The sequence below is a fragment of the Leptonychotes weddellii genome, chromosome 5, assembly GCF_054177405.1.
Source record: "Leptonychotes weddellii isolate Sample4059 chromosome 5, ASM5417740v2, whole genome shotgun sequence".
In the NCBI taxonomy this organism is placed as follows: Eukaryota; Metazoa; Chordata; class Mammalia; order Carnivora; family Phocidae; genus Leptonychotes; species Leptonychotes weddellii.
In genome coordinates, this window is record NC_138373.1 from 159,492,849 (window position 1) to 159,505,526 (window position 12,678).

Consider the following 12,678-nt stretch of genomic DNA (forward strand, 5'->3'; position numbering starts at 1 on the left):
CACAGCGAGAGAGGGATCACAAGCAGGGGGAGTGGGAGAGGGAGAAGCAGGCTTCCCACGGAGCAGGGAGCCCGATGCAGGGCTCGATCCCAGGACCCTGGGATCATGACCTGAGCCGAAGGCAGACGCTTAATGACTGAGCCACCCAGGTGCCCCTTCCCAGCACCATTTTTTGAGAGGACTGCACAATGGGTAAAACCTTTTCCCCCTTGAGTGGTCTCCCCACCCTTGTTGAAAATCACTTGACCATATTCTATTCCATCGGTCTTAAGTTTGTCTTTACGGCACTACCACACTCTTGGTTACTGTAGCTTTGTAGCATGTTTTGAAATCCTCTAACTTTGTTTTCCTTTTCAAGATTGTTTTGGCTCTTTGGGGTCCCTTGAGAGTCCAGGGGAATTTTAGGATGGGGTTTTTCTATTTCTATTGAAAATGTCATTGGGATTTTGAGAGGGATTACATTGAATCTGTAAATCACATTGGATAGTATTGATATATCCATATTAGGTCTTCTGGTCCATGAATACTTTGTCTTTCCATTTATTTGTGTCTCTTTTTTTACTTCTTTTATCACATTTTGTAGTTTTTAGTGTATGTATTTCATCTTTTGGCTTAACTTTATTCCTAAGTGTTTTATTCTTTTTGATGGTATTGTAAATGGAATTGTTTTCTAAATTTCTGTTTTTGGATAGTTTATTGTAAGTGCACAAGATGCGACTGATTTTTGTATGTTGATTTTGTATGCTACAAGTTTGCTGAATTTATTAGCTGTAACAGATTTTTTATGGAATATTTATTCCTATAGAAAATATATTTCTACATATAAGATCATGCCATTGCAAACAAATATTTTTTCTTTCTAGTTTGGATGCCTTTATTTCTTTTTCTTGCCCAGTTGCTCTGGTTAGGGCCTCAATACTTTTTTTGAACAAAAGTAGCAAAATCCTTGCCTAGTTCCTTATTCTAAGGGAAAAACTTTCAATCTTTCCATCATTGAGTGTGATGTTAGCTGTGGGTTTTTCATACATGGGCTTTATCACTTTGAAGAAGTCTCCTTCAATTCCTGGTTGGAGTGTTCTCTCATGAAAGGGTGTCGTTTTATCAAATGTCTTCTCTACATCACCTGAGAATTTCTTGTGTTTTTTTCCTTTGTTCTACCAATGTGTTGTGTATTATATTGATTAATTTTCATATGTTGAACCATCTTTGCATTCTGGGTAAACTGGCCTTGATTGCAGTGTGTAACCCTATTAATGCACTGTCATATTTGGTTTCCTAGTATTTTGTTGAGGATTTTTTTTTTAAAGATTATTTATTTATTTATTAGAGAGTGAGCAGGAGAGAAACAGCATGAGAGGGGAGAGGGTCAGAGGGAGAAGCAGGCTCCCCGCCGAGCCGGGAGCCCGATGTGGGACTCGATCCCAGGACCCTGGGATCATGACCTGAGCCGAAGGCAGTCGCTTAACCAACTGAGCCACCCAGGCGCCCCACTTGTTGAGGATTTTTAATATCTGTATTCATGAGAGATACTTGCCTGTAGTTTGCTTCTCTTGTAGTCCTTTTATTATAGTTTGAATAGCGGTTTGTCTTGCAGGTGGAGGCAGTCTCTGATAAGTGGGAAGATGACAGCAAAAACCATGGCAGAGGGCTGTCCGACTCCAGCCCCCGAGTGCTGATTGGCTGTGTGACTTCGCTGATGGAGGGTGCTGGCTACATCAGTCAGACCACATACTTCTCTCTGAAGAGTGTTTGCGAAGGTATGTTAGATGGGTTTCTGCTCACATTTGAGGTGAGGTTTTGTGTATTTTTTTTAATTTTATGAATTAGCTTTGAGATGGTTACACACATTGAAAGGGCCAAATTTGAGCATGCTTTGTTTTTTGAGAAGGTTTCGGACTAGAATGCCTTCACCAGGTGTTGGCTCCAAGCAGTAGACGGTGTAGACTGCTGTGGTTCGTTTTGTGTCATTCGTTGAATGGAGTCACTAATTTCTGGGTAAATGTTCCTTTTATGTAAGTATTGTTACTGATCTAAGTCAACAGTGTCACAGATGTGTAAGGCAACTGCTGTTTTTACAGTACTTCAAATGTTTTAAAAGAGGACTTGGGGATAACTTTGTCCTTCCCACGAATGTATATCCGTTTTTTATTGCGTTTGTTTTTAGCTATCTAAAATTTTGTTTTTATGCCTAAATATATAATTTGTTAATGCCATTCTTGAGTTTAACTCAACAACCATTTGTTGTGTACCTGCTGTCTACAGTGATGGGTAGGGAGCTAGGTAGTAGGAGACCAGGATGAGTAAGACCCTAGATCTCCCTCCCAAGGAGAAACAGACCTGTACTTGCCTTGGAATCGGGCAGGATTGGAAAAGCTGCATGGGTGAGGTACTTCTTGAGCTGAATTCCAGCTGCTCACCCTGCCAGCCACACGTGGGCGGGGGAGCCGCGATTCTCTCCCACCTTGGCTGCCAGGGAGCCCAGTGCAGGAGGGCGATTAGCTCAGCCCACCCGGCCACTTGCTGTTCTACGTTTCTTAGATGTAAAAGCCAGGACTCTGACCTTGATTGCTAACCCTGGAAGTTTCCAGAATGAAATTGACAGGTGGCTGGGATTTTAAAAACTCCGTTCGGTCAGAAAACTCTCAATTCTGGAAAAACAGATCGTGCAGTTGCTCCAAAGGGAATCCCTCGGTCCCTGTAACTGCTGACAGGAAGTGACTCCCGGACAGGGACATGGTTCGTGCCGCAGACACTGCTGAGGTGCAGAAGTAGTTGACCGTGAGGACTGGTACCTGAACACAGGTGGAGGATTTCCAGCACAGTCTCAAGTCTTCTTGAGCTGAGAGGGTCCAGATAGCTGACAGCCTGACATCCACAGCAAAAAGAACGTTCTTGAAAGAGAAAACACGGTGTGGAAAAAGGTAACGGGAGTCCAAAACGAAGGCCACCGACCTTTTCTGAGACAGGCCAGATTGTAAAGCTTGTGGGGCCCATGGTCTCTCGCAGCTCTTTAACCTCTGGGCTGGTGGTAGCGTGAGCACAGCCATCAGTGGCACTGAGGCAGAGAGGTGTGGCTGTGTCCCTGTCAGACTGTATGTACGGAGACAGGCGGCAGCGTACCACTGCACGTCTCTGACTGGAAGATGAGAAGAGGAAGAACTGGGCTAGGTGTTTCCTTTACTTCAGGGAGAGCCAGACCGTACCGTTTCTTTCTTGGCATCGATTCAGCAAATACTGGAAGGCCTTGCCCGGGGCCTGTCGCTGTCCTGTAGAATGTGCTCTAATGGGAGGGAGAGCAGCAGGCCAGGGTCTTCTGCTGTGCCGGAACAGTGCAATGTGGCACGGCGGGAGGTGGGCCAGGCGGGGGTTCCTCTAGGGCTGGTAAGGCCCAGTCTCCCCGCGTGCAGGCGGACCAAGGGCTCTGTGAGGAGGTCCAGGTGAAGCACAGGTTGTGTTCTGACCCTTCCAGGGTGACCCGCGTGAGTCTGGCTCAGCTGTGCATGGGAGGTGAGCAAGCTCTGACTGTTTTAGGAAGGGGTGGAGAGGAGACCGCCACTGTCAGAACACGAGGTGGGGGTGTGACCCTGACCTCTCTCCCCTCTCTTCTGCCAATCGGTGGGTGCTCTCCTGAGGCTAATCCCAACCAGAAGCCAGAGGGCAAGGCTGGGTGGTCCATACTGGGGGCAGAGTGGGGGGGATGTAGAAAGGCATCAGAGACTGTCCAGTTCCAAAGGCTGAAGAACTCTGGCAACGGGACAGGGTGTCGGAGGGCTGGGCTTCGACCCGGGAAGGAGGGACCAGCTGCTGGGTAGAGGTTTTCAGACAGAAAATCTGCGGACCTCAGGGATGCAGGCAGAGGAAGAGCAGGGCCCGAAGTGGCCCCCTGATCACTAAGGTGCACCCCGACACAGGGCACAGCACTCTGTCCCAGGAGTGGCACAGGTTCTTGGGCCTGGTGAAAGGGCTCAGGGAAGATTCACAACACCTGCTCTTTATCTCACAGGTGGGTCCACAAACCAGTTTCATCTGCTAAGAAGGAAATAACCTGACTTGTGACGCAGGCTGGGAGCTCGGGCCACACTGGTTACGTGGATGTGTAGATGCTACAGGGCTATCCACGGCTCACCCTGGAAAGAAAGAGGAAAGAAGCAAGTTCGTCGTACACTCAGACTCTAGACCCTGCTCTTAGGCCAGTGATTCCTACCCAGGGCCATTCTGTCTCCCAAGCCATGTTTGCAGACATTCTGGGTTCTCACAACTGGGGGATGGGATGGTGGTTAGTGGGTAGGGGTCAGGGATGCTGCTAAACACATCCCACAATCCACAGGGCAGCTACCACAATGGAATGGGCAGCCTCAAATGTCACAGGGCAGAGCACGAGAAAGCCTGCTTTAGGCTGAATGCCCAATTCCATTTTAGCAGCCTTGGCCAAAACGGTTAAGGAATCACTGGATATTCACGTGTAAAACAGCTTGGGCTCTGCTACTGATGTTAAGAATTCTCATGAGTAGGGAGGAGGGCGCCTTACTGGCTCAGTGGGTAGACATGTGACTCTTGATCTTGGGGTTGTGAGTTCAAGCCCCATGCTGGGGACTGGGGGTAGAGTTTACTTAAAAAAAACAAAAAACAAAAAAACCTCCCCAAAAACAAACAAAACAAAACTTGAAAAACAGAAAAAGAATTCCCATGAGTGTTATTTGTGGGCCTAGATCTGAAGTGTCATCCACAGAACTGGGCTGATGGCCACCACTGCCTCTACAGTCTGAGACTGAGGGGACTCTGTGATCCTGAGACCTCACCTCCCACCTTCACACTCTTCAATATTCACAGGCTCACAGCAGTCCCTGGTGACACCCCTCCTTCTGGTCCCTCCTTCCCGGGTCGAAGCCCAGCCCTCTGACACCCTGTCCCGTTGCCGGAGTTCTTCAGCCTTTGGAACTGGACGGTCTCTGATGCCTTTCTACATCCCCCCCACTCTGCCCCCAGGCCTGCCCAGTATGGACCACCCAGCCTTGCCCTCTGGCTTCTGGTTGGGATTAGCCTCAGGAGAGCACCCACCGATTGGCAGAAGAGAGGGGAGAGAGGTCAGGGTCACACCCCCACCTCGTGTTCTGACAGTGGCTGTCTCCTCTCCCATGGCCAGAGCTATAGCCGGGTGACCATGTCAGTGTCCAGACTGGTACACACTGAGAAGTGGGAAGGGGTGTGAAAATGAATTAAGTCATTTTTTAAACACTTGCATATCGATGAACAAATTGATTTTACTGTATTGGCAGACCTTTAAAGTAGCATTATTCAGAAACTGTTCGCAAAACAATTTTTTTTTAGAAAAAGAATACTTGGGCCCATTAAAACAACTTAATATTATTCAGTCATTATATTCTTGACACATAATAACATATTTTAATTTTTCAGCATTTCTAATAGCATGTCACTGGTATTCTAAAAAACATACATTGGGGTTCATGCGTGGCTCGGTTGGTTAAGCGTCCAACTTGATTTCGGCTCAGTTCATGATCTCAGGGTTGTGAGATCCAGCCCTGCTTAACTGGGCTCCACACTCAGCTCAGCGGGGAGTCTGGTTGAGATTTTCTCTCTCCCTTTCCCTCTGCCCCAACCCCCCGCCATGTGCATGCCTTCTCTCTTTTGCTCTCTCTCAAACCAGTAAATAAATAAAACCTTAATATTTAAAAAAATAAAATTAAAACAAATTTTTTAGTATCTTAATTTCATTTTTTTTTATACAGTGGCTTGGAATCTTCGTCAAAGCTGCATATTTTATGGTTGATGAATTTGAAACTGAAACTTTTGATTGGCTCTCCTTGTAGGCTATAACATTTTTAATTAAGGAAATATTAGTAAGCTCAGAGCAAACTCTACTAAATTCTTAAGTCCAGTATTTTTCTTTTTTTTTTTTTAAAGATTTTATTTGACAGAGACAGCGAGAGAGGGAACACAAGCAGGGCGAGTGGGAGAGGGAGAAGCAGGCTTCCCGCAGAGCAGGGAGCCCGATGCGGGGCTCGATCCCAGGACCCTGGGACCATGACCTGAGCTGAAGGCAGATGCTTAATGGCTGAGCCACCCAGGTGCCCCAAGTCCGGTATTTTTCTATTGAGACATGTAACTATGTCAGCCCAAATGTTTTTACAGGTACTATTTGTTTGCCTCTCTGAGCGTAAAGGTGATCAAATGCTAACATCAACTAAAACTTGTCAAATAAGTTGTCTTATTTTTTTTAATGTTACATCAAATGTGGATGCTGTAAATTTATGTCTGGTCCATTTCAATCATTCCCTTACAGAATATCCATTTATCCAGTTAAATATCGAGGGCTTTGTTGGAAGACTTGGTGCAAGCTGGGATAGTGTGGGGTCCAGTCATACCACTTCAGCTTTAAGCCATGTGCGCCGTACAGGCCTCCTGGGGCCTCATGGCTTCGTTTCCTCTGTTGCTTTGGTGGAGAGCAGTGTCACTGTCTTCCTGTTTACAAGCTGTATATTCAGTGGCTGCAATTTATTTTTTAAAGGTTTTATTTCTTTATTTGAGAGACAGAGCACGCACATGTGAGAGAGAGCAGGAGCAGGGGGGAGGGGCAGAGGGAGAAGCAGGCTCCCCGCTGAGCAGGGAGCCCGACGCGGGGCTCGACCCCAGGACCCCGGGATCCTGACCTGAGCCGAAGGCAGACGCTTAACGACGGAGCCACCCAGGTGCCCCTGAGTCCATGATACTGATGGGGAAAAAAAATCAAACTATTATTTCAGTTTGCTTCACTGTTTTTCTCCTTGAAATAACTTTATACAACTAACACACTGCTTCATTTTTCACGTGTATCTGAAGAGATTTGGACTAAAAAATTAGCAGAATTATGTTAAATATTTGATAAAGTCATGGTTTATAAGTCAACATACAAATGTGTCCTACAGCCTGTTGAATTGTGCTCCCGGGCCTGTCCTCTTAAAATGCCACCTTACCCAGAAGTCGGTGCTCCAGCAGGTTTGTCTCTCCTGGATTCACGCCACTGGTGTGGGGGTACTGCTGTGGCCCTCGTGCTGATCAGTAGCTGTCAGGTGTTCGGGCTCTTAGGGGTTTATCACCAGCTTTCTTGAGAAGCAAACTCAGTTCTAAATTACACGCTTTTGGGTTTTGTTTATGTATTTTTTTTTTATTTTATTAGAGTGCTTGTGTGCGGTGGGGAGGGGCAGAGTTTGGAAAGTGAGCGGGAATCCCAAGCCTGACTCGGGGCCTCCATCCCACGACCCTGAGATCATGGCTTGAGCTGAAATCAAGAGTCGGACACAGCCGACTGAGCCGCCCAGGCGTCCCTGCACTTCTATTTTTGAACTGATTGCTGTCAAAAGTATTTGTTGCAAAATGACAGAAAGGTTATAACAGGTTTAGCGTCACGCCGTGCGCCGTAGCAGACCCGCTCAGGCTGTGCTCCCTGTGTTACTGACGCATGGTCAAGCCACTGCGTGCCGCTGAACCTGTCGTTGCCCAGCAGTCCCGCCCACCCTGCCGTGGTGGCCCGGGGCACCTTGCATCCTGCGGGGGCCGCAGTACAGCTGCCTGGCACACCCGGGGTCCGGCAGGGGCACTGAGTGCTCCCCCACCTGGGCTGGCATAGACACCCCAGCTCTCAGGTCGGAGTGCACTGCGCTTTGCCACCAAGTACCCTGTGTGTTCCCGATAGGGAGGAGCACTCACACTGTTCCTGCAAAGAGTTGACAGAGAGGAGTGCCCGTGTATTAGAGAAACTGTCCGCCACACTTGAGCCACACGCCCTAGAGGCTGGAGACTAAGAGATTTGCTGTTCAGCTTATTTGGTTGCAGTTAATAATAATACTTACGAAAAACATGGGGAACATTTGAAACCAGAGGGGATCCTGAAACTGTGCAAACCAGGTGTATGACCATGCAGGCTGCAGTCCTCTTGGCTCCCTGCCTTTGCCTGGTGGGCAGGAGAGGGTAAGGCTGCAGAAAGGTGGGTCTGTAACATCCTCTGCTCCATTCAACTGGGGAAACCCAGGAGAGAGCTAAGATTGAAAACGGGTTTCTTAGGTAGAACAGAAATGTATCATAACTTCAGAATGAATTGTACACTTTGGTATAACCAACATTACCAAGTAAGCACCATGGTTTCCCTGCTTGGAGGTTTCGAGCCCTGCAAGGGAGACTGGGTGGAGGCGGAGTACTGGATCCGGCCGGGCACGTGGAACAGCGAGGCCATCTCAGTGAAGCCCCTGAGGTACAAGCGCGTGGACAGGGTAGGTGCTGGCCCTCGCTTGTCCTTGTCTTCCTGTCTTTTCACAGCCCAGGCTTCTCCTGGGTGCGTTGGGAAGTCAAGCTGTTTCCTCGCTGAGAACGCTGGTTTTCTTAAGGAGATCTCCATTCTTAAGGAGATCGCCTGGCATGCTCGTACAATGCAATCCTAGGTGCTGTAGTTTAACAGAATGTGGAAACGTTCTCACTGCTGGGACGAGGGGGTGGGTGAAGGGCTGGAGCTCGCCTGTAAAGGCTGGTGCACTCTGGCGTTGGAGACTGGAGTTTTCACAGAGTGAGGGTGTGTGCTGGGCTGGGACGGAGACACGGGGAGTGAGCCCGGGCCACCGGACACGCTCTCACTCCACGACCTCAGCCTTGGCTCTGAGGGCCTTACACGTTCATGAACTCGTCGGGGCTTTGCTTCTCCAAGACCAGGGTCCCCGCTCCCCCTAGAGGTTGGACTTGGTCTGCAGTGGGGCCCAGGTGAGGTGGAGGCCAGCCCTCGTTGGGCTGGTTTGGAGAGGCCGGCCCCTGGGGCGGCACACATTTACAGTCCATTACTGTGTTTGCAGGTCTGCATTTCTAGCCTCTGCGGGAGAAACGGGGTGATAGATGACAGCATCTTTTTCACCTTGGACTCTCTGAGACTCGCTGAAGGATATGTGCCTCGAAGACATGACGTGGTCAGTGCCGTGGTGGTGGAGAGCAGCCAGTCATGCTATGTCTGGAGAGCCCTATGCATAACCCCAGTGAAAAGACGGTAATGAGGAAACGGCTCTCTTTGGGAAGGGAGAGGCCCAACTGAAGTGTGCTTTAAGAGCTGCTTTAATAAGCTCAAATAATAGCCTGTCCGAATCCTGAGCTGGGCAGTTAAAGGGAAAGTATCTTCTGGAAGGTTTTCAGTGATCTTTGTGGTTGATTAAAGTTCTAGTTAACAGTTCCTTCTTAATCCTTAATCTTATACTGGCAATTTTCACATTTTGATGGGGTTTTATAGCTTTTGTTCTTTTTTCACATGTTGGTATTTTTTAGAACATGTTGGACATAGTAGGTTCTTAATTTTTTTTAAGATTTATTTATTTTGGGGGGGGGTAGAGGGAGAGGGAAAGAGAGTCCCAAGCAGATTCCACACAGAGAGCGGAGCCTGATGCAAGGCTCAGTCTCATGACCCTGCGATCAGGACCTGAGCCAAAACCAAGAGTCAGACGTTTAACGGACTGAGCCACTCAGGCGCCCCTTAGAATCGTTGAATCTCTCATATCCACATTCTTCATTCTGTGCCCCAGCAAACTCGCACCTTGTCCACACATGTTTATAAGGCACCACGGGGCCCTCCCTGAGCTTTCCATGTAAATGGCAACCCTGCCCTGCCTCGGCTCCCTTCCTTGGCCTGCTTTTTCTCCTTAGCACGTCCCTCCAGTGAGCTTACTGTACGTTCTCCTCAGTTATTCTCTATATCCTCGGATCACCTGGAATGCAGGTTCCGTGCAGGGAGTTTGTGTCCTGTTTCCCTCTACACACTGAGCACTTGCCTTGGTGTCTTTCTTTGTGCCCCTGGGGGCGTGCCTGTGGGGTCTGTCGGGAGCGGCACAGTGGGGAGCACCACTGGTTTATAGACAGACTCAAGAGGACGGAACCCTGGCTCAAGGCTGTGGAGGTGTGTGGGGTGGGGAGCTGTGCCCCTGTCCCAGCCAGCAGACGCCCTCATCCTTGGCCACTCAGTGCCCAGTTGCCCTGCCCCACAGGACCCTGCTCTGGTGTTGGAGAATGACTGTCCCATCTGTGGGGCAGTGAAGCCAGATACATGGCCCTTACCCCCTCTCACCACCCACGACGGTCTGGCAGGAACAGGAGGTCTGGTTTTAGCTCCATCTGATGGACTCAGTGGTGTGAGCATGAGACAAGGCAGGAGCTCATTGCCCGGTGTCTGTGCTGCAGGAGTAGCGTGGCTCCTCCCTGTGTCTGAACCAGGCTCTTGGGCGTCCCGCTCGTTCTGTCATCTTCCTGGTAGTGAGCAGCCAGAAGCCCTGGGACAGAAGCCGGGAGGCCCGCTTCCCACATTAGGCTTCATAGTCACTGGGAGCCACATGCCCAGTTTAAGGAAACCCCTATGCCAGGAAAACATGAGCTTCCTTGACTCTTCATACCCCGCAGTTACCTGCGCTCCTGATTGCCATGGGCACCGGAGGGTGGCGGCCAGTCCTGCCCATCACTGACCATCAGAGAGAAACTAGTTGTCATTTCAGGCTTCAGGGCCAAGTGTATTCCTTGGAATGACTTATCGTTTGTCTCCAATTCTAGATTCTTACTGTCTAGTCTGTTGTGTTTTATAAGCACTTTTTCACACGCTCTGTGGCTTTTCAGTTTGTTATGTCTTCGAGAGGAGTAGTGGCTCAGAGCAGATGTGGACCAGCATCTGTTGAATGGGTGGGGGCACGACCAGTGGGCTCCCTCGCTGTGGGTGGTCAGTTTCTGGGGAGCCTCCTCAGGTGGCCCCTGGGCTGATGTAGGTCTGGGGTGGGGGGCTGATTCTCCTTGGGGAGGGGTCACTCCGATCCCAGGCACGTTGCATGAAGCTTCTCCCTTGACTGCCTCCAGTAGTCATCTTCATAGGCAAGGGAAATTTTTCCACCTTCATCGCTGGATGCTGGCTGAGAGCCAGCCCCAAATCCTGTGACTTCAGAATCCCTCATAATGTCCTAATTAGAGTGGGGGATTAGAGGGTGAGTGGTGGATGAAGGGAATGTGCTGGGTCCCGGGGAACTCCCAGCCTGTGAGCGGTCAGTTCCCCTTTCCTGAATTTATAGTGGAAACGAATGTCCCGCCCTTCAGCAGAAGCCCAGCAGATGCCCTCTATGTGCCTAGCCCCGTTCTAGCCCCAGGAGTACTGCCTTGGACAAAGAAGAGCCGTGTTTCTGCCCTGGGAGAGCTTATGTGCTGTCACCCCACTCAGGCTTCCTGATCCCTAAGGGGAGGCTGTGAGCGGCAGCTTGGGGCAGTGGGGCTCTGTCTGTGTGGGTTCCCTCCACGAGCTGGTCCGCATTCCCCAGCATGAGCCCTGTGTGTATGCTCCACTCAGACCCACTGTCTGCGTGCCTGGTTGATGTCGGGAAAAGCACCAATTAACTGCGTGCGAAGCAGAGCTTCCACTCTCCTCCAGATGCAGCGTCTCCTGCCATCTTCCCCATCCCCATTCCCTGGGTGGCTTGAACCAGAAACCTTCCAGTCATTCCTGACTCCCTTCCTTGCTCGTATTTCTCAACCCTCCATTAGCAGATGTTGGCTGTCTACAAGAACTGGGACTCTGCTTCCATGGCCCCCTGGGTCTGGGGTGAGGGCAGAGGAGGGACTGAGCTGTGGGAGGCACGGGAGGAGGAGTTAGCCGCTGTGGGAGGCACGTGTGGACGTGGCGGGGAGGAATGTGTGGACAGGAGGGGCTTGGGGGGCAGAAGCTGGCTGAGGAGGGGGCACTGATGTGGTTGAGAATGTCACTGAGTTTGTGGCCGGGGCCCCATTTTCTGAATGGAGCTGCAGGCTGGGTGGGGAGGGGAGCGACGCCAGATTGCTGTCCAGACGAGCCCTGTGGGTCTGCAGTGAGGAGGACGGAGCTGCCTGCTTCCCGCCAGTGTCCACGGAATGAGGGGAATCGGAGGGTCTATAAAGGGAGGGTGCCTCCCCTCACGCCTCCTGGCAGCCCGAAGAGGAGAGGATTGAACGCTCCCTCCGCGGCATGTTCCCAGAATCAGGAACTCCTTCAAGAGGTCGCCACTGTGTTGCTTCCTTTTTTCTAGATCTTAGAGAATTTGTCATTTTCTTCTTCAAGATGTTTTGCTGTCCTTCTCCGAAATTCTAAATATTGTAGGAACTCTGTATGTAGTTTTGTGGCCATACGTCCCTGGGGGACCATTGGCCCTGCGGTGGGTGCGGCGCATCTGGAAGGAGCGTGGCCGTGGCCGGGAGGCGGGTGGTGGAGCTTCGGGATGCCTGCCACCGGATGCTGTTCTTTGGGTGCTCTCTGCAGGGACCCCGCTGCCTTTGAAGAGGCTGCCGATGAGTCCTGTGGAGCCCTTTTACTGAAAAACAAAGGTGATATTGAAGTCACGAGGATGACAAATTTTGGAACATTAAAAGAAGGAGGAAGTAAAAATATGGTGGTCTGGATAGAGTAAGTTTGTCACTTAAGTTATGTTAATGAGTTTTAAATTGTGATTTAAGAATTTCTGGGGAAAAAAAGAATTCTGTAGAACCAACTTTATTTTGCCTGTTCTGTTCATTTTTTCCTTTATGGAGATCTTTTAGAAGTTTTTCACCCTAAAACATCCTTTTTACTTCTATTCATAAAGGTATTTACAATCATTTTTCACTCATAAGATTGAATTCTGTGTTTTATGGTAGCTGATTATTTTAGCTTCAGCA

The 12,678-nt window shown here is 49.6% G+C and overlaps 1 protein-coding gene across 1 annotated transcript in view; it reads left to right on the forward strand.

Moving 5' to 3' along the window:
• Nucleotides 1-12,678, forward strand: part of MOV10L1 (Mov10 like RNA helicase 1) — a 46,885-nt gene that overhangs the window by 1,334 nt on the left and 32,873 nt on the right. The window contains exons 2-5 of the mRNA XM_081819018.1: nt 1,595-1,757; nt 8,152-8,264; nt 8,835-9,022; nt 12,284-12,427. Of these exons, the coding sequence (XP_081675144.1) occupies nt 1,595-1,757; nt 8,152-8,264; nt 8,835-9,022; nt 12,284-12,427 (608 nt within the window). The remainder of the gene's footprint in view (nt 1-1,594; nt 1,758-8,151; nt 8,265-8,834; nt 9,023-12,283; nt 12,428-12,678) is intronic.